This window comes from Otolemur garnettii, unplaced genomic scaffold (genome assembly GCF_000181295.1).
Source record: "Otolemur garnettii isolate 467f Iridium unplaced genomic scaffold, OtoGar3 scaffold00058, whole genome shotgun sequence".
In the NCBI taxonomy this organism is placed as follows: domain Eukaryota; kingdom Metazoa; phylum Chordata; class Mammalia; order Primates; family Galagidae; genus Otolemur; species Otolemur garnettii.
Window position 1 is genome coordinate 8,809,824 of NW_003852453.1, and position 24,401 is coordinate 8,834,224.

Here is a 24,401-nt window from a genome sequence, read left to right on the forward strand (position 1 = left end):
CTTGCAGTACCTATGTCAGATTTCATTCAAACTTTTGTTCAGATATAAAGGCTCAAAGGGCTGCAGTTTTTGTTGTTGTTTGGTTTTTGTTTTTTTGAGACAGAGCCTCAAGCTGTCGCCTTGGGTAGAGTGCCGTGGCATCACAGCTTACAGCAACCTCCATCTCCTGGGGTTAAGCGATTCTCTTACCTTAGCCTCCCAAGTAGCTGGGACTACAGGCGCCTGCCACAACACCCAGCTATTTTTTGGTTGTAGTTGTCATTGTTTGGCAGGCCCGGGCTGGATCCGAACCTGCCAGCTCTGGTGTATATGGCTGGTGCCTTAGCTGCTTGAGCTACGGGCGCCGAGCCAGAGGGTAAAGTGTTTCTATTTAAGATGCTGATATTAAATTACACAATATTACAAGTGGCAACCATGGTGGAAGCCACAGAACATGACTTCTAGGCAAGTCTAAGGGAAAAAACACTAAAGAGGTCAACATTCTTTGCAGATGAGGAAACTGAGTCCCTAATGATGTGAACAACACAAAGTGAAAACAACCGTGTTGCAACTCCTAACTCCGAGTCACGTTTTAAATCCAGTGTCCCGTCACACTGCAGGAAACTCAGTCTGCTGAGAACACAGCTAACACAAAAGGACAGCAACACTGAGATGGCCCAAGCCATCAGGCCCTTGCTTGCTATTATGCCAACCTGTCTCTTACCCAGCAGCCCTTGGCCACTAACACTGAAAAAGAATGGTGCAGACTTTGTACAGGAACGCTGAGATGAGCAGCCATAAATGAGGCTGTAACAAAACCATCACAGAGTCATTCTCTTTTAAATACTTTTTATTGAAATGACAATAAAATAAAATTAAAAAAGAACAGTGACCATTTGAATCAAACTTTTACTTTACAAATATAAAAATATAACCAAAACTCCAGTTTCTTTTATACATTTTCTATAAACTTAATGCCAGGAAAGTTCTCAAAGCCAAAGTAAATGATGCTCATACACTCTGAAGTGAATACAATGACCAAATATTTCAGTTTTAAATACTCTGGCCTTTCCTTCAACACAATAGCATAATCAATGTAAGTTTTCCAACTTATCTCTGTTTTTACAATACAATCCATCACTAAAATATAATACACCTAAGCTGGCTTAATCTAACCTTGTCTAAGTTTTACTAAGTTTTTTCACAAAAACAAGCTTAATAAATAAAGCTAATATTTAAGTGTGTTTTATGGCTCAAGTCAAATGATAGTACTATGTTTCTCAACACATATTTAAACAAAGGCAAACTGGCTGAAATGAACCCAGTTTAGCCCAAATAGTAAGCGATATAAAACAAGTAGAACAAATCTTATGTTACAGAAGCCAGTCAACCCCTAAGCCTTCTTTGGAATAAAATATACAAAACTGCAAAGTCTGAAACAGTCTTAGCAATTGGCACATACTGCTGCAAACACTATGAAATAATACAAACATTGCTACGCCAAGCATTTCATCTCTAGTGACTAAGTTTTTAAAAAATGAAGTCACTTAAAAGCTGAGAACATATGAATCACATCATTTAAGAAAGGGGATTATAAGCCAATGGCTTGCTGGCATCCTGAATTTTAAAGACCTCTACCTCTCACTTCAGTACAAATTCAAAACAATGCCATTTTAAGTATTATTTACTTCTTTAAAAATCGCAAGCTCTTCATCACTTAGGGGAATAAAAACACATTTTACTTTTCTCTAAAGGGATAAGTCAATCCTAAATGTAACTTAAAAGTATAACCTTTTAGGTTTGCTCCCTCAATCTATTAAAACATTTTCCAGTGCCATGTAGTAGTTTTATATAGAATGTGTACTACTTGGATTATGCAAGAAAAATAAGACGAATATTGTAGTTATACAGTGTAAAAGAGGGCCTTCATCTATTGATAAGCCTGGAGCACAACAGGCACTAAAAAATATAGGTCTATTAATGAAGAGATCATTTCAAACTATTCAGTACTGTGTAGACAACTGGAATGCGCAATTTAAGACTTGTTAGTTCCTAAAGCATGATAAGAACGTACACGTTAACTAATGTTAAACAGTGCCCTTACACCCGCTTCTAATGCTGCAGAAACATACCAAATTTGATTCCCCTGGTTCTACTACTTCAGTTATGAAATCTAAAACAGAATATTGGGATCCCCCTGTAACTGATCAGAGCAAATTAAAAATTTATGTTTGTGTGTTATGAATTTTACATTTAAAGCCAGATCTCTTACATCCCCAGGTTAGTAACATGGCCAACCTGAATCAAAGGTTTTTCTCACCTGGACCCAGCAGATGACTGACTCAAGCATTAACTATATATTGGGAAGAAGTGACAAAGAACTTCTAGGTTGAAACTTAAGTTACAAAGACATGCGTAACCTTGAATCAGATTCAACTCATTCCTTACAGAAAATACTTTCTAAAACACACCATGAAAAAGTCCACGTTCTCTCCATCCTCCCCAAATTACAAAAGCAAAAATCTGAAAAGTGGGCACTGTAGCGTTTCACTCGGCTGCCAGAAGGAATCAGGGAAGATGAGCTGCTGGATCAACCCATCTCCATCTCTACCTTCCTCTAATCTGAAGGACTTGTTTCTCAGTCTAAGGAACTAGCTGAAAGACTCAGAATTTACCCGTAAAACTATACTAAATTAGAAATATGATAATGTAAACCAAGAAGGCAGAACTGCTAGCTATTGAACTAGTGCCTTTTTCAACAGAAATCACTTGTCATTCTGGTTATGGAGACTGGGGCACCTACTGCAAAGCAATGGCATGTTAGTCACCACATCACAACCATGATATGACCCCCAACCATACAAACTTGAATGTTTGTAAATATAGTTGCTCAGCCACACTTGGCCTGATTTTCATAAGTATGACATACCTTTGACAACATCTAATATTCAGGAGAACAGCCCTTGATTAGTATCATAAAAATGTAAGAAATAACCAAAAGTTCATTTCTATTAAAAACTTAACTATACCAATCTCTTTTCATTATTACGTCTTGCAGATTCATTTATATTAAGCCTACAGTAACAAGCCCGTAATAAGGCAGACACAGTATACTCTGACCATTAGAACCATGGCACAGCCAGCAAACTCCTTTGCCCTACAAGTTCTTACTCCCCCAAATTTGACCTGATTTTGGCAGTGTTTTAACTAAGTTTTCTGTTATTTGTGTCTTAGACTAACAAAATTCGGCCCCTACCCTGTTTCTAGATTTCAGCTGATTCAGATTATTCCGAAATATTTTTGTCACATCCTAAATTTCATCTCTATGCATATAAATTCAAGTCAATTGAAATAATATTTCAATCTAAGAGTCTATAACACAAATAATTAATGGCCCCAATTATGTAGGGACAAAACTCTAAGTAAGCTCCAGACAACTCTTTTTATACCAATTCCTATGGCTTTGCTGACCTAGCCAATTTTAATGTTCCCATATGCTTAAGATCTCTTACTTGTGAACTAAGTATAGTTATATACCCTGGATATAAAATGTAGCAGTCAGTTAATACACTAGGGATTCTCTGTAATACAACTTGTTAAGAGTGTAAAATTTGGTACAGGAGTTACACCTTGGACTCAATCAGACAAATGTAGTTCCCAAAAGTAATGGAAGATCCTCACCACAAAGAGCTGTAACACTGTCTTGGAGTATGTGCCCAAGAATGGTACTGGAGTGAGGGTCTCGTAAACATGGCTGACCTAAACCTGCAAAGAATGTTGTGTCTTAGCATTCACCAGCCTAAGGGAGCTTAAAAACAAAAACAAAAACAATCCTCACCTGTAAGAATTTTTAAAGTTTAATGAGAAATAAAAAAATACAAATAGAAAGAAGTCCATTTTCTTTAATGTTGTACAAAAAAGTATAAGTAAAACCAAAAGTAAATAAACATCATCACATTTGCTGATACCACTATCTAGTTCTTCATGTTAACTTTACTATTCAAACAATAGAAAGTAAGTAGCAATTTAGGGACCAGGAAAGAGATAAAACCAAAACACTTTTCTACCACATTTATTCTTCTATAACTGTGTATAGCTGTGCTCACGGAGACGGCTTCTTTTACTTCTCTATTGCGCAGAAATTCAGTTGTATATAAAATTGAACCTGAATTTTAAAAAGAACAATACTTCTATTAGAAACAGTATTATTTATATAGTTTCTACTTTAGTTGATAAGGAAATTGATCTGGATGTTTCTACCCTCCCGTAACATTTCAGCATTTTATACACCAAGACACAATTTTCTCTCACCAGAGAAACACGTTATGCATTTAAAAAATGCTGTTGAGTATTTACAGAATAAAAGAAAAGTGTGTAAATTTGATTATCTAATAAGTTCCTTGAAGGTAGGAACTTGCATTCTGAACTCTCAACACAGTTCCTGCACCTATCCTTAGTAGAGTGCCATGGCATCACAGTTCACAGCAACCTCATACTCTTGGGCTCAAGCGATTCTCTTGCCTCAGTCTCCCAAGTAGCTGGGAGGTACTTGCCACAACGCCTAGCTATTTTTTGAGACAAGGTCTTACTCTGGCTCAGGGTGGTCTCAAACCTGTGAACTCAGGCAATCCACCCACCTCAGCCTCCCACTGCTAGGATTACAGGCGTGAGCCACCCACCCAGCCTAACAGATTATTTAAATAAATGGGCCACTTGCGGGTAGGTATCTCGTACTTGGAATCCTAACATTTTGGGAGGCTGAGGTGGGACTGCTTGAGACCAGAAGTTCAGGACTAGCTCAAGCAACACAGTGAGACCCAGTCTCTACAAAAAATCAACAACCAAGTATGGTAGCTACTTGCGAGGCTCAGGCACGATTGCTTGAGCCCACTAGTTTGATGCTGCAGTGAGCTATGATGACACTACTGCACTTCAGCGTAGGTGACAAAGTCAGACCCTGTCTCTAAATAAGTGAAAGAATATTCATTATTTATTCATTCAATATTACGGTTTTTTTCCCACATACTATACTTCAACTTATAACCTGTCAGAAGGCCAAAGTAGAGCAGCAAAGATAAAGTTTAGTGACAAAGTAGCAAAACCAATTTCACACTCACCAAGTTTCATAAAAGGAGAGAATCACTACTGAAACTGATTTTGGGGGCTTTTTGAGAGACAGAGTCTTGCTGTGTCACCCAGGGTAGAATGCAGTGGCATAAGCAATCCTCCTACCTCAGCCTCAGATAATCAAGTCCTATCTAGCTAGGACTACAGGCACACACCACTAAACCTGGCTAAATTTTTTATTTTTTTGGAAGAGATGGGGCTGGGGAGGTCTCACAGTGTTGCCCAGGCTGGTCTGGAACTCCTGGCCTTAAGAGATGCTCCCTCCTTAGACTCTTGGAAGTGCCAAGATTAAAGGCATGAGCCATCGTGCCTAGCCTAGAATTATTTTTAAACTAACACTAAGGATTTCCCAGGTGCCCGGCATTATACTAAGCATTATATATCATTATTTTACTTGGTCCTCATAATCCTATGAAGTAGAGACTATTATCTCCATCTACAGATGAAAAAATAGGCAAAAAGTTATAACAGTTTATCCAAGGTCACCCTCTCCCAGCAAGTATTGAGTATAGGATTCAAACCCAAACATTCACCATATAATCCACATTTGAGCCACCACACTATCTATAATTCCTAGGTAAGTTTAGCTCTAAGGACCTCAACCAGTATTAAATCCACTTCTTAAAAACCTGATTTCTCATCTCTATCTGCCTAAAAATTCAAACTCCACGTAAAAATTGGGGACTTAGGGGTCAGGCACAGTGGGTCATTCTTGTTATCCTAGCATTCCTGGAGGCCGAGGCAGGTGGATTGGCCTGAGCTCATGAGTTTGAGACCAGCCTGATCAAGAGTGAGATCTCGTCTCTAAAAATAGCCAGGTGTTATGGCAGGAGCCTGTAGTTCCAGCTATTTGGGAGGCTGAGGCAAGAGGATCACTTGAGCCCAAGAGTTTGAGGTTGCTGTGAGCTATGATAATGCCATCACTTTCTACCCAGGGCAATAGAGTGAGACTCTATCTCAAAAAAAATAAATAAATAAATTGAGGACCTAATTCCCTATGTCTCAATCTGGGCCAAATATAATAAATTCCAAAAAGGAAGAAAGGAGAATAAATTACACCAAGAGATTCAATTCTCTGCTTTTTTATATAGACAACTCCCCTCATATTTAGATACTATTGACTACTATTTTTATTACCTCTTCTTGAATAAAGACTTCAACCTTAACTATGGAGAATATCAGGTTTTGGAAAGAGCATTCACATAAATACCAGAATGTCATTTTCTAGCTTAGAGTTTGGGGACACTTTTAGTCAGTCATATTTAACCTATGGCTTGCACATGACCTAAAAGTCTAGCTACTGTCTTACCTTCCTTAAACACCCAAATGCGTTAACTATTATCTTCTCAAGTAGCTCAGAATATTTCAAATCTGACAATTTGGATGGATAAACCACAAATTGTTTAAACTTTCCATACCTGCTCAACAGCTGAGGGAGACTAGAAATGATGGGTCCATATCCCGGTGCATTGTCATACAATTCAAACAATGGTGCAGCTACCAACTTGTAATTTTTAGGGACTGCAAACAAGGCTAGAATAAATCAAACAGTATTCATTTTCTATAATTTCTTATATAATCACTGCTTCTGTTTCATTTTTAATCACCAATTTTACATGTGTAATAAACTTTTAAAACAATTATCCTTAATACTCTTTTAAGCTAGAGTTCAGTCACAGACTCAAAAGCAAATGATTCTCTAAAGAAATCCATTCTATTAACAACCAACTTTATTAACTGCTGGCCCTGGGAGAAAGGGGAGAAGAGAATAGCCATGGCTTTTTTTTTTTTTTTGAGACGGAGCCTCAAGCTATCCCCCTGGGTAGAGTGCCATGGCATCACACTCACAGCAACCTCCAACTCCTGGGCTCAAGCGAGTCTCCTGCCTCCGCCTCCCAAGTAGCTGGGACCACAGGCGCCCGCCACAACGCCCGGCTATTTTTTGGTTGCAGCCGTCATTGTTGTTTGGCGGGTCCGGGCTGGGGATTCGAACCCGCCACCTTAGGTGTACATGGCTGGCGCCTTAGCCGGTTGAGCTATAGGCGCCGAGCCAGCCATGGCTTTTTATTTATCTTGGATTCAATTATAAGACTATTATAAAAAAGCAGAATAAAAACTTGTTAAAGTTCAACAGGCCTAAAGATGATATTTTTCCGTTTTTGTTTTTTTTTTAACCAATCTGTCTCAAAGGTTTTAGGAGCTTATCACAATGTGACATAGAGTGCTAGTAGCTGAACAATTATTAAAAATAATTGGTAGGTAACCAATTATTAAATTGGCTCTAGTTAAATTCATTTTTCTCCTTGTAGCATGGCAGGCACATTTGAGAGAAAGTAGGTTATGTTAAAGTAGGTTATACCATGTTAAAAAACATGGTATACATCTTTAGTTTTACAAAATATAAATCCAAAACTGCAAGGAACCCAGAAAGAACACCAAGAGACATCCTGAAATTATTCTCTACAAGTTTTTAGAAGACTGCCTTCAAAAACAAAATAACTTACCTTTCTCTTGAAGCTGAACCAGAAACAACTTCTTATGTTCCTTAGGCTTTGTAATATGTGCAGGAATATATGGATACTAAAATAACAAACGATAATAATTTGTAATTTTCAAGACCCACCATCCCTTAAGTTATCAACTTCTCCCATTTCAGACATGAAATTCAATTCTCAACCCTCTGGGACCAAGTTCCTCATACCCTGAGTACAACTGTAACGTGTATTACATGACTTTATTTATTTATATGTTTACTCCCCAGCACAGCCTAAAATGCTAGGTGAGGCATATTACTCTCTACTCTTCTTTACCAGGACTTAGTATGTAACAGATGCAGTAGTAAATAAATGTTTTAACACATATAAAATAATAAGTAATAAACAAATTAACTATTCAAGATAAACACAGTCATAGGATTAATAGCTTGGGAAACTTACAACCAATGAAGTGTAATTTTAATCAGTGTTTTAAAGTTAAACGCTCTAGGATAGTGATGTGGACATGTTTGCTATCTTAAAAGTTTGAATACAGCCTGAGGTAACTGACAAGTTGCTCCTTGCTCCTTTCCTCTCTCACCTACAACACTCTCCACCCCAGCCCCGCCCCCATGGTGCATGCTTCAGAAGACCAGAGGAGAAGGCCCACTGGAGTTTTGCCAGCTGGGCAAAGCTGCATTGCTTGATAAAACAAAGAAAAGAACTTAGAGAATTTAAAGGGATAGAGAGTATTAGAGAGAAGAGCTGCCATCTGAAAATGAAACACTTTGACAAAGAAGTCTAACATAGGGAATTTGTAAATTCTACTGTATATTACAAAAACCTCTCCTACATCTCTCCATAATACACTCAGAAATCTACTTTTGCTTTTGGAGTTGTTTTGAGGGCCAAGGAATTAAAAAATCGCTAAAAAGAGATATAAGGGGAAAGTGGGATAAAAGCAGAGGCTGCCAAAAGGAGGTATTATCCATCCCAAATTTAGACAGGAACTTATGCTAAGAGAGGCTAAGCATCTTTCCCAAGATTACTCAGCTAAGGAGTGAAGCCAAGATTCAACTGTATCTTTTCAACTCTTAATCTAATTATAAAAACTTATGTTGCTCTTGGATCCCATTCCCATGAATTCATGGCATAACAGGCGTACAGCATAACACACAAGAACCAGTTGAGCAGGAGCATAAAGGGATGGAACCTCTTCCCCATGAATTCATGGCATAATAGGTATGGCAAGCTTTGTCACACTCAATGAAAAGGCGCCTCTCTGAGCTGCTGGAACCTTTTCTTTCTTTTTTTTTAAAAGAGTGTCACTATGTTGCCCTCCATAGAGTGTCCTGGCATCACAGCTCACAGCAACCTTAAACTCTTGGGCTCAAGCATTCTCTAGCCTCAGCCTCCCAGCAGCTGGGACTACAGGCACCCACCACAACACCCAGCTATTTTTTTGTTGCAGTTGTCATTGTTGGTTAGCTGGCCCTGGGCTGTGTTCGAACCCACCAACTTTGGTGTACGTGGCTGGTGCCATAACCACTGTGCTACAGGTGCCAAGCCACGGAACCTTTTGCCTATGAATTCATGAAAACCTGTTATTTCACACTATGTTACTCATTGGCACCTAACCAGTATTCAAGGTAGAATAATTATATATCAGAGCCATCCCTAGAGTACAATGAATTGAGGTAACTGTTCCCGGCTTTGGAGGTCACTTGCACTATCATGAAAATAGACATATTAGCAGCAGCAAAGAAAATGTGTGAAGTGGCTTCAACAGCTAAGAAACCTATGGCTCACATACAACAAAAGTTCCCAAACCATGACCAAAGTAAGTGACATTATATCAATTTTCTTCTACTCAAGCCTACATGGTTCCTGTTTTTTTAGCCCTTCTTCTCCAGTCCTGTTCTTCATGTTCTAGCCAACTGCTCTTCATACAAAAAGATTGAGATAGGGAGATAACGTTGTATTCTTTGCCCACTGACTCTTTTTTTTTTTTTTTTTTGAGACAGAGCCTCAAGCTGTCCCCCTGGGTAGAGTGCCGTGGCATTACAGCTCACAGCAACCTCCAACTCCTGGGCTCAAGCGAGTCTCCTGCCTCTGCCTCCCAAGTAGCTGGGACCACAGGCTCCCGCCACAACGCCCGGCTATTTTTTGGTTGCAGCCGTCATTGTTGTTTGGCGGGTCCGGGCTGGGGATTCAAACCCGCCACCTTAGGTGTACGTGGCTGGCGCCTTAGCCGGTTGAGCTATAGGCGCCGAGCCTGCCCACTGACTCTTAACTAATACTCCACAACAGGTTTACTAAAGAGCCAACTCCAGCGTTCAGTGAACAAAGAGAACTGTCCTAGGAACTTTTGGGATTAGTACTGAGCATTTTCCAGTTAGATCAAGCAATGTTCAAGAAAACAAAAAAAGTTTAAAATAATTGTTCTATATGTCTTTGAACCAAGAACTTGAACTTCACTATTTCTATAAGAAATTGCACTTTTTTATTTGTTTGTTTGTTTGAGACAGAGTCTCGCTCTCTTGCCTTGGATAGAGTGCCATGGTGTCATCATAGTTCACAGCAACCTCAGTCCCTGGGGCTCAAGAGATCCTCTTGCCTAAGCCTCCCAATAGCTGGGACTAAAAGTACTTGCAACAACACCGAGCTAGTTTTTCCTTTTTTAGTAGATGGGGTCTCACTCTTGATCAGGCTGGTCTTGAACTCTTGAGCTCAAGCAGTCTACCCACCTGAGCCTCACAGAGTGCTAGAATTACAGGCATGAGCCATTGCACCTAGCCCAAAGTTGTACTTTCTTAAAGTCAAGACACAGATGTGCTCATGGAAATTGTCAGGTAGTGAACACTAGCACCAGGTTCCATAAACCCCTCATCTTCCTACCCCTCTGATATACAAGGGAGTCAGAAGAGAACAGAATGATCTGCTTGGCTGATATTCCATGCAATGCCTGTCATGGAACCCAATTATGCAAAAAAGCTAGAAAGTTTGTTTTTTACACGTGTCTCACACCACAGGGCAACTTATCCCACCTCAGATTTCAGAGCAGCTGGATTTGAAGAGTGTCAGAAAGTTCCCTGTTTAGTCAATTTTTTTTTTTTTTTTTTTTTGCAGTTTTTGGCCACAGCTGGGTCTGAACCCGCCACCTCCGGCATATGGGGCTGGCGCCTTACTCCTTTGAGCCACAGGTGCCACCCAGCTTAGTCAATGGAAAGAAAGAAAGAGAGAGAAAGAGAAAGAAAAGAAAAAAAAGAGAAGAGAAGAGAAGTAAAAAGAAAAGGAAAAGATTTCCTGCTTGTTGCCACTGTTTCACCCTCTGCTTTTCTGTGTCCAAGTTTTTCCAAAGCCTGAAACATCTCTCAATAAGTGCTCAGACTCAACATGAAAGTACAAGGAGTTAATGCAACCTTCACCCAAGGAAAGACAGGAGTATCTGGCTTTCCAGGGTGCATCCCAGATGGCTCCTGACATTCCTTATGATTAATCCAAATGGTGCCCACAGGTGGTGTCCCCTTCCCAGCACTCTGCCTCCTGCAATCACCTCAGGAAATCAAGACTTAGGTAGATGCTAAGGAATTAACTCATTCTCCTGAAAACTGGCACTTAAAGAAAAAGCAGTGACTATTCTTTCACACTATATACTTCAGGATAATCTGAGTTGCTCAGAGAAGTTTTTCTTTATATAAGCATCATAATCCCAATGAAGTCTTAGATCCAGGAAATTGTTACCAATAAGCTTAGTTTATAAAAAGAAACAACCAAATTATCATCAAATTCCTAATGGAACCACCAACAATAGACTGCCTCCAAGATTAATTCCAATGATTCCTGTCTCCTGATACCCACAGCCCCTTCTCACACTGTACCAGGGTGGACTTCTGTGTTCAACAGCACACAGCAGAACTGGTGGTTTGCCAATGCCAAGATTGGGTTATAAGGCTGTCTGCCAGAACCTATGGCCTCAAGGCCATATGTGGCCCTCCAGATCCCCAAGTGTGGCCCCCGATCAAATCCAAAATTCAATACTTGGACTCAGTCAAAAAATTACACTCAAGGATCTAGAAGCCACATGTGGCTCCAGGCCACAGGCTCCCCATCCCTTGGGTCAACGGTCAGCAAAAACTGAAGCCTTGAAAAAAAAACTGAAGTTTTCAGTCAAAATGCCCTAGCAAACACGTGTGAGCTTAGGCCCAGATCCTCAGCCCCAGTTCAGCCTTATGATTCAGTCCCAGCTGACAGTTTCATCAAAGACCTTAAGTCAGAACCAGCTTGCTGAGCAGCTCCAGATGCCTGACCCTGAGAAACTGAGATGATAAAGGTCCATTGTTTTAAGCTGCTAAATTTTCATAATTTAGCAACAGATAAAATATACCACCATGACCAGCCTTGTTACCTGATACCCCTAAATTAGCTGAGCTGAAATCCAACGCCTAGATCTAACTGCCAATTTGTAAGACACACAGGAGAAAGAGCTATATTTTCAATGATAGCAGGGGTATACAATCAACAATGGAAATATTAAAGATTTTAGCCTGTTTTCATTAACAAATAAATTATAAGGAAAAAAACTAAGTCATTAACCTATAGATGTAAAGAGATTTAAGAGACTATCCTAATTCAAACAAATTATAATTGAAATGGTATCTAGGATTTGCTTCAAAATAATTCACTGTGGGGGGGGGGCAGGAGAATGGGGCCTGGAAGGAGAGGGATGATGATGAAATAAGTTTTTGAGTTGTTAAAAGTGGATGACAGCTAATGGGATTCATATACTTTTAGTATTTTCTCTACTTTTATATGTTTGAAATTTTGCTTTAAAATAAAAAGTGCTTGGTTTTAATTTTGTAATCTAAATTAATGAGAAATAAGTGAAGAAAAGCAAATTTCAAATAAAATTCTACTTGATCTTTTCAAAAGTGGCTGAAATTAAATCAGTTTTCTGCTTCCCAAATACCCAACAGGGATAACTGAACACTGACCTGAGGAGGTTCAAAATTTGGTCTCCACCAGTTACCAATGCAGTCATCAATGACCCAGTCTTGAAGGACTCCATCTTGACGACCCAGTATCTGTCAAAAAGAAATAATATAGCCAGTGAACAACTAAATATACTCACTCATGTATATCCTTTTTCAGTGATGAGAACATAGTCTCTGAGTTACAAACATCCAACTTACGTACATGTCACACTTGCAAACAGAGGCTATCATATTAAGTCCCCTAGTCACAAATATCCAACTGATGTACAACTTGCACTTATAAATGGAGGCTATTACAGGTAATAGGTAAAATGTAGTGTTCCAACTTATGTGCAAATTCAATTTAAGAACAAACCTACAGAACCTATCTCTTTTGTAACCTGAAAACTGCCTATATTCTTGGCAATGCTCTTAATAGACACATAGCTAATGTGCCTTCCATCTAGATACCCTATGAACTCTCGTTTATTATCTCTGTTATTCCACCCAAGACATACACTATTCCTTTAAAATTGGCAGTCTAAAGGGGAGAGGGAGTGGAGGGAGGGTGATTGGTGGGATCATGCCTATGGTTCATCTCACAAGGGTACATGTGAATCTTTCTAATTGTAGAGTATAAATGTTTTAACACAGTAACTAAGGAAATGGTATGAAGGCTATGTTGACCAGTTTGATGAAAGTATTTCAGATTGCGTATAGAACCAGCACACTGTACCCCATGACTGCATTAATGTACACGGCTATGATTTAATTTAAAAAAAAATTGGCAGTCTAGTTTCAACATGTGACTATAAAGGACCAACAAATTCACTGGTATGCCTTTGCTACTCATGGAACCCAAAGGTGATCAATCAGTTACTTACATCAACCAATAGCATACAATATTTTTCTAGAATTAACTATGGTTTTGGGTACCTACACAACCAAATTATAGAAATAAGTTCAAAATTCACAATTTTCATTTTTATTAATCTGTATAACTAACATTAAACTTAAATAATTCTACAAGATACACAATGAGAAGCTACAGTTCTTCGTCCTATTTCACCCATTCTTATAAGCTACAAACTTCCAGCTCCTGGTTGTTTTTTCCCGATACCTCTATTTTTAAAAGTATACATGTATGTAGTATAGAGTTTTTATATATAAACTATTTTAGAATAGTTTTTGATTTACAAAAAATTTGCAAAGATGGGCTCAGCATCCATAGCTCAGTAGTTAGAACAGGACACCGGCCACATACACTAGGGCTCGTGGGTTCGAACCCGGCCATGGCCTGTTAAACAACAATGAGAACAGTAACAAAAAAAATAGCCAGGCATTGTGGTGGGTGCCTGTAGTCCCAGCTACTTGGGAAGCTGAGGCAAGAGAATCGCTTAAGCCCAAGGTTGCTGTGAGCTGTGACACTACAGCACCCTACCAAGGGCGACATAGTGAGACTATCTCAAAAAAAAAAAAAAAAATTCTTTTTGCAAAGCTGGTACAGACACATCCCCTATACCCCATACCCACTTTCCCCTACTGTTAACATCTTACATTAGTAAAGCACATTTGTTACAACTAATCAACCAATACTAGTAACACAATTATTTACCCAAGTCCATACTTTAAATCAGGTATCTTTAATTTTTACCTTATGTCTTTTTCCAGTCCCAGGATTCCAGCTAAGATATCACATTACATTCAGTCATCACTCTTTCTAAGGCTCCTCTAGACTGTGACAGTTTCCCACGTTTTCCTTACTTTTTATGATCGTGACAGTTTGGAGGAATACTAGTCAAATATTTTGTTCAGTGTCCCTCCATTAGACTGAGGTTATGGACTTTTGGGAAGAAAACTAGAGAGGTAAAGTGCCATTCTCATCACTTCCCATCATGGCTATATGCTATCAGTTGAACTTACTGCTGATGTAAACCGTGACCACCTGGGTCAGGCTTCTCCAATGTAAAGTTACATTTTTAAAAACATTCTTTTATGACCATTTCTTGATTACTTTTCATTTTTAAAATCCAAAAAGAAACCCTATTATCACACTCTACTGTGGATAAGAATTTAAATATTAAAACCACAACCCCTATTTATATTTTTTCTTTTATTTCTCTCCTATCATCAATATTTGATTAAGTTAGATTCAGTTGATTTAATATGAGTTGGTTAAATCAGGCACAACAGAGTGACCAGTAAACTATAATTACATTTCCTTACTTATATTATTATTCTTTTCTTTAGAGTTAATAACTGTTTTATTTCCTTTGATATTTCCAAATTCACTCCCAGTCTCCATAAGAACTTAAATTTCTTCTCAACTTAACATCAACTCTTCTGTCAACTTCATTCTTTTTCTAAGACAGTTTGCTATCAGCCACTGTAACCTGTACTAGATTAGATGCTCTGGGCCCTGCTTCACAGCTGGAGTGTAAGTGCTTCTCTTACCCTCTCTGTTGTTAGATCCTAACATTGCAAATAACACATCTTCTTTCTTACTTTACTCTTTTAGTTTAGTAGTGAACACCCTCTAGTAACTTTCTGAGACAAGGTACAAAAAAAGGTTTTTTTGAAACTCCACGTTTCTGGAAATAGCTTTACCTACATAATTTTTTTTCATTTTTTTTATCCAAACAATTGATGTACAGTTTCATGGACAGAAAATTCTATGACAGAAGTCATATTCTCCCAGAATTATAAAGACATGTTCCAGACTGTTTAGCTTTATCTCTGCATAGTCTAATGCCATTTCTAATTCAGATGCTTTATATTTAACCTGTATCTCTGTTTACTGCCCCCTCCGATTTCACAATGATAATGACTTAGCATAGATTTTTTAACATTCATCATAGAGAACAGACCAGTAGTTCTTTTTTTTTTTTTTTTTTGAGACAGGGCCTCAAGCTGTCCCCCTGGGTAGAGTGCCGTGGCATTTCAGCTCACAGCAACCTCCAACTCCTGGGCTCAAGCGAGTCTCCTGCCTCCGCCTCCCAAGTAGCTGGGACCACAGGCGCCCGCCACAACGCCCGGCTACCTTTTGGTTGCAGCCGTCATTGTTGTTTGGCGGTCCGGGCTGGGGATTCGAACCTGCCACCTTAGGTGTACGTGGCTGGCGCCCTAGCCGGTTGAGCCACAGGCGCCGAGCCTAGATCTTTTCAATTTCAAAATTTGCCCTTTGGATTGGAGACTTTTCCTTAATTATGCTTTGCTAATAATTTTTCTTCTATTTATCTATAGTTTAACAGTCCTTCTAGAATAATCCACTAATTTTCTCTCTTCTCACCAACATTCTATTTTCTTATCTTTTCATTCTACTTTCTGGTAAAATAAAACTATCTTTTAGTCATCAACTGAGTTTTTAATTTTTCATGAGATTTTTTAATACTTTTTATACTCATGAGATTACTTTAATACTTTTTTAATACTTTTTAATACTCATGAGATTTTTTTTTTTGGCTCAGCGTCCTTTGCACAGTGGTTACAGTGCCAGCCACATGCATCAAGGCTGGTGGGTTTGAACCCAGCCCGGGCCAGCTAAACAACGACAACTGCCAACAAAAAAATAGCCAGGCATTATGGTGGGCGCCTGTAGTCCCAGCTACTTGGGAGGCTGAGGCAAGACAATCACTTAAGCCCAAGAGTTTAAGGTTGCTGCGATCTGTGACACCACGGCACTCTACCAAGGGCAATATAGTGAGACTCTGTCTCAAAAAAAAAAAAAAATACTCACGAGGTTTTTGTTGGATAAAAAGTCTTTTTATAATGGCACCTTGTTTCACAGGCACAAAATTTCCTCTTATTACACCAAGAATAACCATAGTTTTGTAAATGGTTGACTTTCTGTTCTGTTGAGTTCCTTTTGCTGTTTCTGATCTCTTTCATGTTAAGAAGCTTTCTCCAAAAGCCTGGTGATACTTGGTTATCTGCTCACAATTAAGGGTGGAGCAGTAAGATGCTTAATTGTCACTTCTGTGTACATGAGCTATAGAGCTATGCTATTTCTTTAGGAAGACTCCTGCTATGTCATTGTTACTCACAATGACATTTGATTTCCAATGTGGCAGTGTTGGGAGGTGGAGCTTAGGGGGAGGTGTTTGGATCACAGTAACAGATCTCTCATAAATTGATCAATAACCTCCCTAGAGAACACGGTTGTTAAAGAGTTGGCTTCCTCTCTTGCCACATGATCTCTACACACAAGGCAGCTCATTCCCCTTCTGCCATGAATAGAAGAAGGCTAAGGCCTTTACCAGATGCAGCTGCCCAATCTTGAACTTTCCAGCCACCAGAATCATAAGCCAAATAAAACTGCTTTCTTCATAAACTACCCAGCCTCAGGTGTTCTGTTATAGCAAGATTAAATGAACTCAAGACAACTCCCCAATTGCATTATCCATAGTCTCTCTGGGACTGGTCATTTTCTGCAGAAACATTCTGTCAGCCTAATAAAACTCTATGAGTCTCACCCAAGCATAGTGGCCAATACCTATAATCCCAGCATCTTGGGAGGCCAAGGTAGAATTTTTTGAGCCCAGGAGTTCAAGACTAGCCTGGGTAACATAGCAAAACCCTGTCTCTACCCCCAAAAAAACCTCAATTTTAAAAATAACAGAGAGTGGGTAGCATGTCTGTAGTCTCAGCTTCTCAGGAGGCTAAGGTAAGAGGAGTGCTGGAGCACAGGAGTTTGAGGCCAGAGGGAGCCATGATCATAAAAATGCATTCCAGCCTGGGCAACAGAGTGAGATCTTGCCTCGTTAAAAAAAAAAAGAGAGAGAGAGAGAGAGAGAGAGAGAAGTCTTATTATTTAGGATGCAGGATGGAAACTTTCACTTACTTTCCTTATCCCCTAACTTTTTCATTGCTAGGGGTTCTGAGTCCATCACTACAGAAGATCAATCACTAGCCCATCTTTGCCTAACTAGAGGGGTAGACAATCTAGGGACATTAGGCTGAAAAACCCAAATCTGAAACTTCTTGAGCACCAACATGATGCTCAAAGGCAATGCCCATTGCAGCATTTTGAATTTTGGATTTAGGATAATCAAACAGTAAGTATAATGCAAATATTCCAAAATCCAAACACTTCTAGCCCCAAGCATTTTGGATAAGCAATATCCAACCTGTATAAATCCATCCTATATAGAATTTGAGCCTGTCGAATTTTCAGCTCATGCATGCCCTCACTTTCACAAGTACCTAGCACCTCCAATTTTTCAGCATTTCTGGTATCCAATGCTGGATTCTGGTTTGTCTTCCTACATTGCTAAGGCTTTCGCTAAGTCAGTTATAATTTTCCCATCTGTTTTACAGCTTCCAATTTTTTTTTTCTTGCTACTGCCTCATTCTGAACTCCTTCAATCCTACTGAACTTAGATCTTTTTAAAGATACCCCCTTACTATATTTTTTGGTGGGGTTTTGAAAGAGTGAAGACAAGAAAGCAGTTTCATTTTACCATATGTAAATGGAAGCCCGACACAGCACAGTATTTAAGAGTTACAGTGCATTTTTAAAAAATACAAGGAGAAACCATTAGGTTAACGGTAGTGGAATTACAGGTGATTTCAGTTTTGTTTCTCCTCTGCTTTTCTAGTTTTGCCAATGTTTTCGCAGAGCATGTTTTAGTTTTGTAATTAAGGGAGACTGCATGTTAAAAAATAAAACTATTTAACAACAAGCACAATTTACAACCTAAATCTTCTAATATTTATACATTTGGCCCTAAGTCTCCAGAGGCAGATATCAGAAGGTAACATAATTTGAGCAAAGTCTCAAAGATATTTGCAAAAATGAAAATAGACATAACACAGGATCGTTCATCAAAATTCTATAGATGCCCATTCTAGAACAAAACTACCTACATTCATTCAAATCAGCAGTTCCATGACACACTAACTACACAAGTTATTTAAACTTAATATCTACTTCCTAGAGTTGTTGTGATTTTAAAAAATTACTGCATGTAAAGCACTTAAAAAATACTGTCTATCAGCATAGTAAGTACTCAATAAATGATTTTTACCTACCACTGTTAGACATTTCAATTTAAAAATGTTAAGATAAATTAAGTTCAACTTGTAGAAAATAAACAGTGTACTAACATCCTGGGGTTAAAGTTACATTCAAATATTCAAAATAAACTTATCCTTTTTAGAAGACATAAAAAGCCGAATAATCTACTAAGTTGATGGTACTCAGATGAGCAATAAAACTGTCAAATTGGTTAAACAGAAAAATACCTCTGTCATTAAGCGTTTTAGTCCTTCAACTTCATCTTCTCCTGGGTTAAGTTCACCACCAGGTCTGTACAAAGGTTAAGAATTTCAGCTTTCAACTTAACACAATTGAAGGATAACAGGAAGAATACAGTAATTGTTATTTCTATCAAGTAACTGATTAACATACTTCAGTGTCATATAAAAAGGGAATCAAAACAGGTGTCAAAGGGAAGGGGAAGAATATGCTAGAAAGGTGAATTCAGTGTCAATTCCCCAGACTAGATTTAAACAAGTAAAATATACAACACAGTATAAACACAATTATAATTGCTGGCCACAAGTCCACCCCAATCTCTTCTCTGGAAACTCTCTGATGATAATGGAGTCTGTCCTTGCACTGGGAGACCAAGGCAGGTAGATTGCCTGAGTTAGAGACCAGCCTGAGCCAGAGAGAGACCTCGTCTCTAAAAAAATAGCTGGACATGGTGGCAGATGCCTACAGTCCCAGTTACTCGAGAGGCTGAGGCAAGAGAATTGCTTAAGTCAAAAGTTTGAAGTTGCTGTGACACCACAACACTCTTACTAAGGGCAACAAAGCATAACTCTGTTTCCAAAAGAAAAAAAAGATGAGTCTGGAAGCGCCCCAACGAGCAACAGATTACTGTATTTTGCCATGCAGAATGTGCACTTTTTGTCCAAATTTTTGAGGGAAAAATAAGGATGTGCATTATACATGGGCAGTACTAAAGCCATATCCTATTTTAATACTTTTATATATGCATATGCACTAAAAATATAACTCTAGAAAGCAATAACGATATCTACATGCAAAATTATACCCTGGAATATGGTAACTGATTTTGTTGAATGTGCAACAAAAGCATTTTTGGCCATAAAAGAGCAACCTACTTCTCTCTTTATATATTTTAGATAGGAGTTAGCAATCTATCTAATATTTTTACAAAAATTATTGGTAAATCCCTCATAACTTATATCCGTTCTTATGTCTTGTAATTATTTGTTACATAAAATTTCTTGTGCTATTATGTTAAAAAGTAAATGCTATAATTCCTTTACAATGCAAAAACTAGTATCAAAACATAAACAAATAAAAATCTGAATTAAAAAATTAAAATGAAAGGGTTTTTTTCCCCTGAAAGTTTGGGCCAAAAACATGGATGTGCATTATACACACGAGTGCATTATACATGGCAAATAGGTTCATTCTTTAGGCCTGAGAAATGGAACATTTTTCAAGAATTTCAATTGTAAGCAGTTGAAACCTTTCTTTTTGGTATAATTTGGTCAAATATTTGTAGGTCAAATATTTGTAGACCAAATATTTATTGAGACATGTATGAACTTTAATGATAAAACTAAACTGTTATCTATAAAAATATAAGTCTTTTTAAGAATAGGAAATACCATTCATTCTAAGAAAGAAATATCAATTGTTCTTAGCAATGCTACAACGACATCCAGACATTGATCCTGGACTAATCTTTTCCATGGGCTCACTTATTAACATCAACAACACATAGAAACATGCAAGATCACTACAGGCAGCCCCCAAGTTACAAACAAATACTTATGTGCAACTGGCACTTAACAAACTAAGGCTATTAGATAAGTCCCCAAGTCACAAATATCCAAATGATGTATGATTCACACTTATGAAGGAAGGAGGAGGCTATTACAGGTAACAGGTAAATGTACCTGTTCCGACTTACATACAAATGCAACTTAAGAACAAACCTACAGAATCTGATTCGTAACTCAGGAACTGCCTGTAGATAGGAAAATAAATGAGATTGCACTGGAGAAAAATTACTCATGATTTTTTTTTCTTCCAAGACTCCACTGACAGCAGGGTTTGTTGAATAAAACTGTATTCCAAAGCTACATAAACAGCAATCCTATTAAAAGCTGTCTGCTGTTAATTTATAACAACACTTACAATTTGAAGAAAGTTGTTCCCAGCTGTAGCAGTAACACATGGGGTAGACGGTGCTCATGTACAATCAGAACCCCCTCTACAGTCCTCCTCATTCCAATTTTATCAAATTCCTCCCTCATGCGCTGAAATCTGGCTGCAACAGAGCTGTCCTTCTCATAGAGGGGCTCTTTTGTACCAAAAGTATAATTGGTAAGAGGGTACCTGTAATCCAAAGGCAAATGTCTAACATGAGAACTGAAGATCATGATTTATCACGACAGATACCAACCACATAGCATAAATAAACCATGGTTAAAAAAAAAACAAAAGAAGTACATATACTGTGCTCAAAAACAAAGATCTGTACAAAGTTACATAACTATTTAATGAAAAAGCTGAGATTACAATCCTGGTCTCTGTTCTCTAGAACCAGAGCTTCCATCAGATGCTGCTACTTCATACTTTAATTTCACTAAGGCGTTAAACTCTTACAGAAGTGGTTATCTGTATATAAGTAACCCTCTGGTTTTAGATCATGTCTGCTATTCTAATATTACCAACCTCTAATGTCCCCTTGGATTCCCTTGACTACTAATCCAATCAAAGTGTTATTGACTATGGGCCCAGCAACATGGTGGCTCACTCCTATAATCCTAGCATTTTGGGAAGCAGAGGTGGGATCACCTGAGCTCAAGAGTTTGAGACCAGCCTAAGCAAGAGATCCCATCTCTACAAAATGGCTGGGTTTTATGGCAGGCACCTGTAGTCCCAGCTACTTGGGAGGCTGAGGCAAGAGTTTGAGGGTGCTGTGAGCTATGGCACCAGTACACTCTACCAAAGGTGACAAAACGAGACTCTGTTTCAAAAAAACAAAAAATTTGATTATGGCTACAATGACCGATATCTTTCCTCCTATAAACTAAGCCACTACTTTCCATCAACATCCCTCTAGTTATTTTCTATTTCTCCCAATCCTAAGATTTTTCTGGCACCACAACTCTTTCCTTTTCAAATCAAATCTACATTCTTTTTCCCCTGCTCTAAACCTGCTAAGACTTCTCTTTAGCCTTCAACATTAATTTTATTTCGTATGCTTATTCTTCCCTTTTCTTCATTTGCATCTTCTACCCACCATATCTAATCTGATCATCCTCTTTTCCTTTATAAAATTCAAAACATGGCTCATACTGTTAGAAGTCTCAGTTTTTATCCTGGCCCAGTAAAGATGAAATTTTTCTTTAAAGACCATTAAAAATCCTATTTTATATATATGTATATATTGTAAACCCTTGATTCTAAACCTTACAAGCCTATAAGAAGGCTTTGGCGACATCTGCCTATCTCCAAGGTATCTTTTCTACCAAAAGCTCTCAGTGTTAACAGTCAATGACTATATATTTAATCCATTCACAGCTATTCTTGAAAGGTGAATGAAGATTGCTAAAACTTTAAAAATTCTAGATGCCAAATTCTAGACATAAATGAAGACGTGCAGCTCTAAAACAACTACATCATTTCCATCCAAGATGCTTTAAAGGCTTTAAAGAACTTTCTCAGTAGACTCAATGTTGTTCCATTTTTAGCAGCAGCCGCTATGTCACACAGCACTATATGCAAGGCAATTTTATTATTACATATATTAACATTCAGTTCTCACAACCTGAATTGGAAAGAATTAAGGATAGCCAAAACACATCTCTACTGCAAGAGCCAGCTCCCAAATCAATAAAATGTCAAGTTGTAATATCTGAAATTTCAACTATGAAATCAGAGTGCCAGCCCAGACCTACACAGGCATTATTATCATGCAGTAAGCTTCATAAGGCAGGGGCTACATATTACCCCCTCACCACTGTATACCTATCATTATGCACAGTGCCTGAGACAATGTAGGTATTCGTATGAAATTTCTTAAAAGAAAATATATTGGGAGACAGAGGATTTGTTTTCAATTTTAATAGATCATTGCTCAGATAAAATGACGTTCACAACACAATGATTATTTCTAAATACTGTATTTATACAGATTAGGAAATGTACTGTATATCAACCCATAACTTTAATACAGCAAATACTAAAACATTTTACTGAAAAAGCATAACTATTTCAACAAGTTAATTGTACGTAATGGCTATGCAAATTAATCCCGGTGGTAATCCAATGCTGGTGGTACTCCAGCAGCTTTTTAAAAGGAAAATATTTGCCTTTTCCACTTGACTGGAATCTTATGAGGATTTTTTAAAAAGTGACATAAAATTAAAATGGTACTATGTAAACATAACAGCTACAGAAATCAATTTGCATATAAACAACTATCAACTAATCCCATATTTTGTAAACCCAACACTCCTATTATCTAAATTTCCAAGCCAGCACCCGTTTTGCAAAATAAAAACAATGGTAAGAACCACTTTTACAATTTCAAATCATGTTTAGTTTTTCTGGCAAGAAAAGTTCATTTATTTGAATGTAAAACAAACACCAAATTTCTGCATTTTGCTAACACTGGCATCACGTAGCCACTTTCCTCCATCAGGCTGAGCATCACACTGTTTCAAAAAACGCTCTCAGCTGTGATAAAAAAGCACACAACTTCTTGAGCAAGACACACCCCGAACGCCAACTGTCTGCTACAGCGAATATGATTTCTGAACGTACCTTTGAAATGCAATGGATCTTAAGTACTTAAACTAAAGGTGTCGAAAAATAAAACAACCCACAGTAGGTCCTCCGGGTCAACAGCCTGGTTCCCTCCCGCCCGAAAGCGCAGCCATAACAGCATCTACACTCTCAAGGTGGGGCCTACTGGTGCCTGGGATGCCTTAGCTGCTGCAGAGAAGACAGGTGAATGCATCAGGCAGGACAGATAGCCCTGGGCAGATTAATAAAACGTGAGGTATTTATAGCACTTGAAAGGTAAAAAAGAATACCTACGCATTATAGAATTAGATCTTGAAAGCTGTTAGAAGTAAAAACTGCAAAAATGACACTACATTGTAACAGTCGTATCGAATAAAAACACACAAAGCAATACCACATATGTGATGTGAAAGCGTAAGCACTGAAATGGAAGGATAAAAACCACATTTTGAAATTGGTTATCTCTGGAGAGGCGGGGGAAAAAAAATCAAGTTCAAAGCAAACTTCGATTTTACCCATAATGACTAAAGAATGACAAGAGAACGGGAACAGGTCCTCTAAAGGAATCTAACACGTTCACGTAGGGCTCTAATGCCTCAGGGTTGGAGAACGAGAAAAGAGCCCGCGGGAGCAAGGAAGGTGCGCATCCGCGAGCCGGAGCGGGGGTGGGGAGGAGGCGTGGAGCTGGAAAAATTAGACTCTTTAGCTTACGAATAGAGGGATGCAGGCGAAAACGCGGGCGAGGGACGCGCCGCACTTACAGGTTGATGGTGCGCTCCAGGGTGAGGGGCTTGGTCTGCTGGATGTACTTGTTGCCAAACTGATTGACCCCCCGGGGCCAGCCGGTCTGCGAGCGATTGGGCGGTACCACAGACATGCTGGGGACCTCGGGCACTGGCGGCGAGCAGATAGTAGGAAGCAGGGCAGACTTTACCCGTGAGGGCAGCGGTTATCTGCGACCCTGTTAGCAGCCGCCGCCCGCCATTAACAGGAGAGCGCAAGAGGAGGCGTACGCACGCCGGAAGTGCGTCCGCAGCCTCTGGCGGCAGG

General features: G+C 38.7%; 1 protein-coding gene across 1 annotated transcript; it reads right to left on the reverse strand.

Moving 5' to 3' along the window:
- Positions 1 to 3,868: 3,868 nt before the first annotated feature.
- NUDT21 (nudix hydrolase 21) lies at positions 3,869 to 24,401 on the reverse strand. The gene is made up of 7 exons (XM_003792551.2): positions 24,113 to 24,401; positions 20,733 to 20,933; positions 18,797 to 18,860; positions 12,575 to 12,664; positions 7,611 to 7,686; positions 6,525 to 6,639; positions 3,869 to 4,144 (listed from the first exon to the last, which is right to left on the reverse strand). Exons 1-7 carry the CDS (start codon positions 24,226 to 24,228, stop codon positions 4,123 to 4,125), a joined length of 684 nt encoding a protein of 227 aa, XP_003792599.1. The 5' UTR covers positions 24,229 to 24,401; the 3' UTR covers positions 3,869 to 4,122.

Coding starts and splice junctions, on each gene's coding strand:
- NUDT21 (XM_003792551.2), bottom strand. CDS start 24,228: ATGTCTGTGGTACCGCCCAATCGCTCGCAGACCGGCTGGCCCCGGGGG. Junction 20,934..24,112: donor CTGGAGCGCACCATCAACCT/GTAAGTGCGGCG, acceptor TTTGGATTACAG/GTACCCTCTTACCAATTATA. Junction 6,640..7,610: donor GGTTCAGCTTCAAGAGAAAG/GTAAGTTATTTT, acceptor GATTTATTCTAG/CCTTGTTTGCAGTCCCTAAA.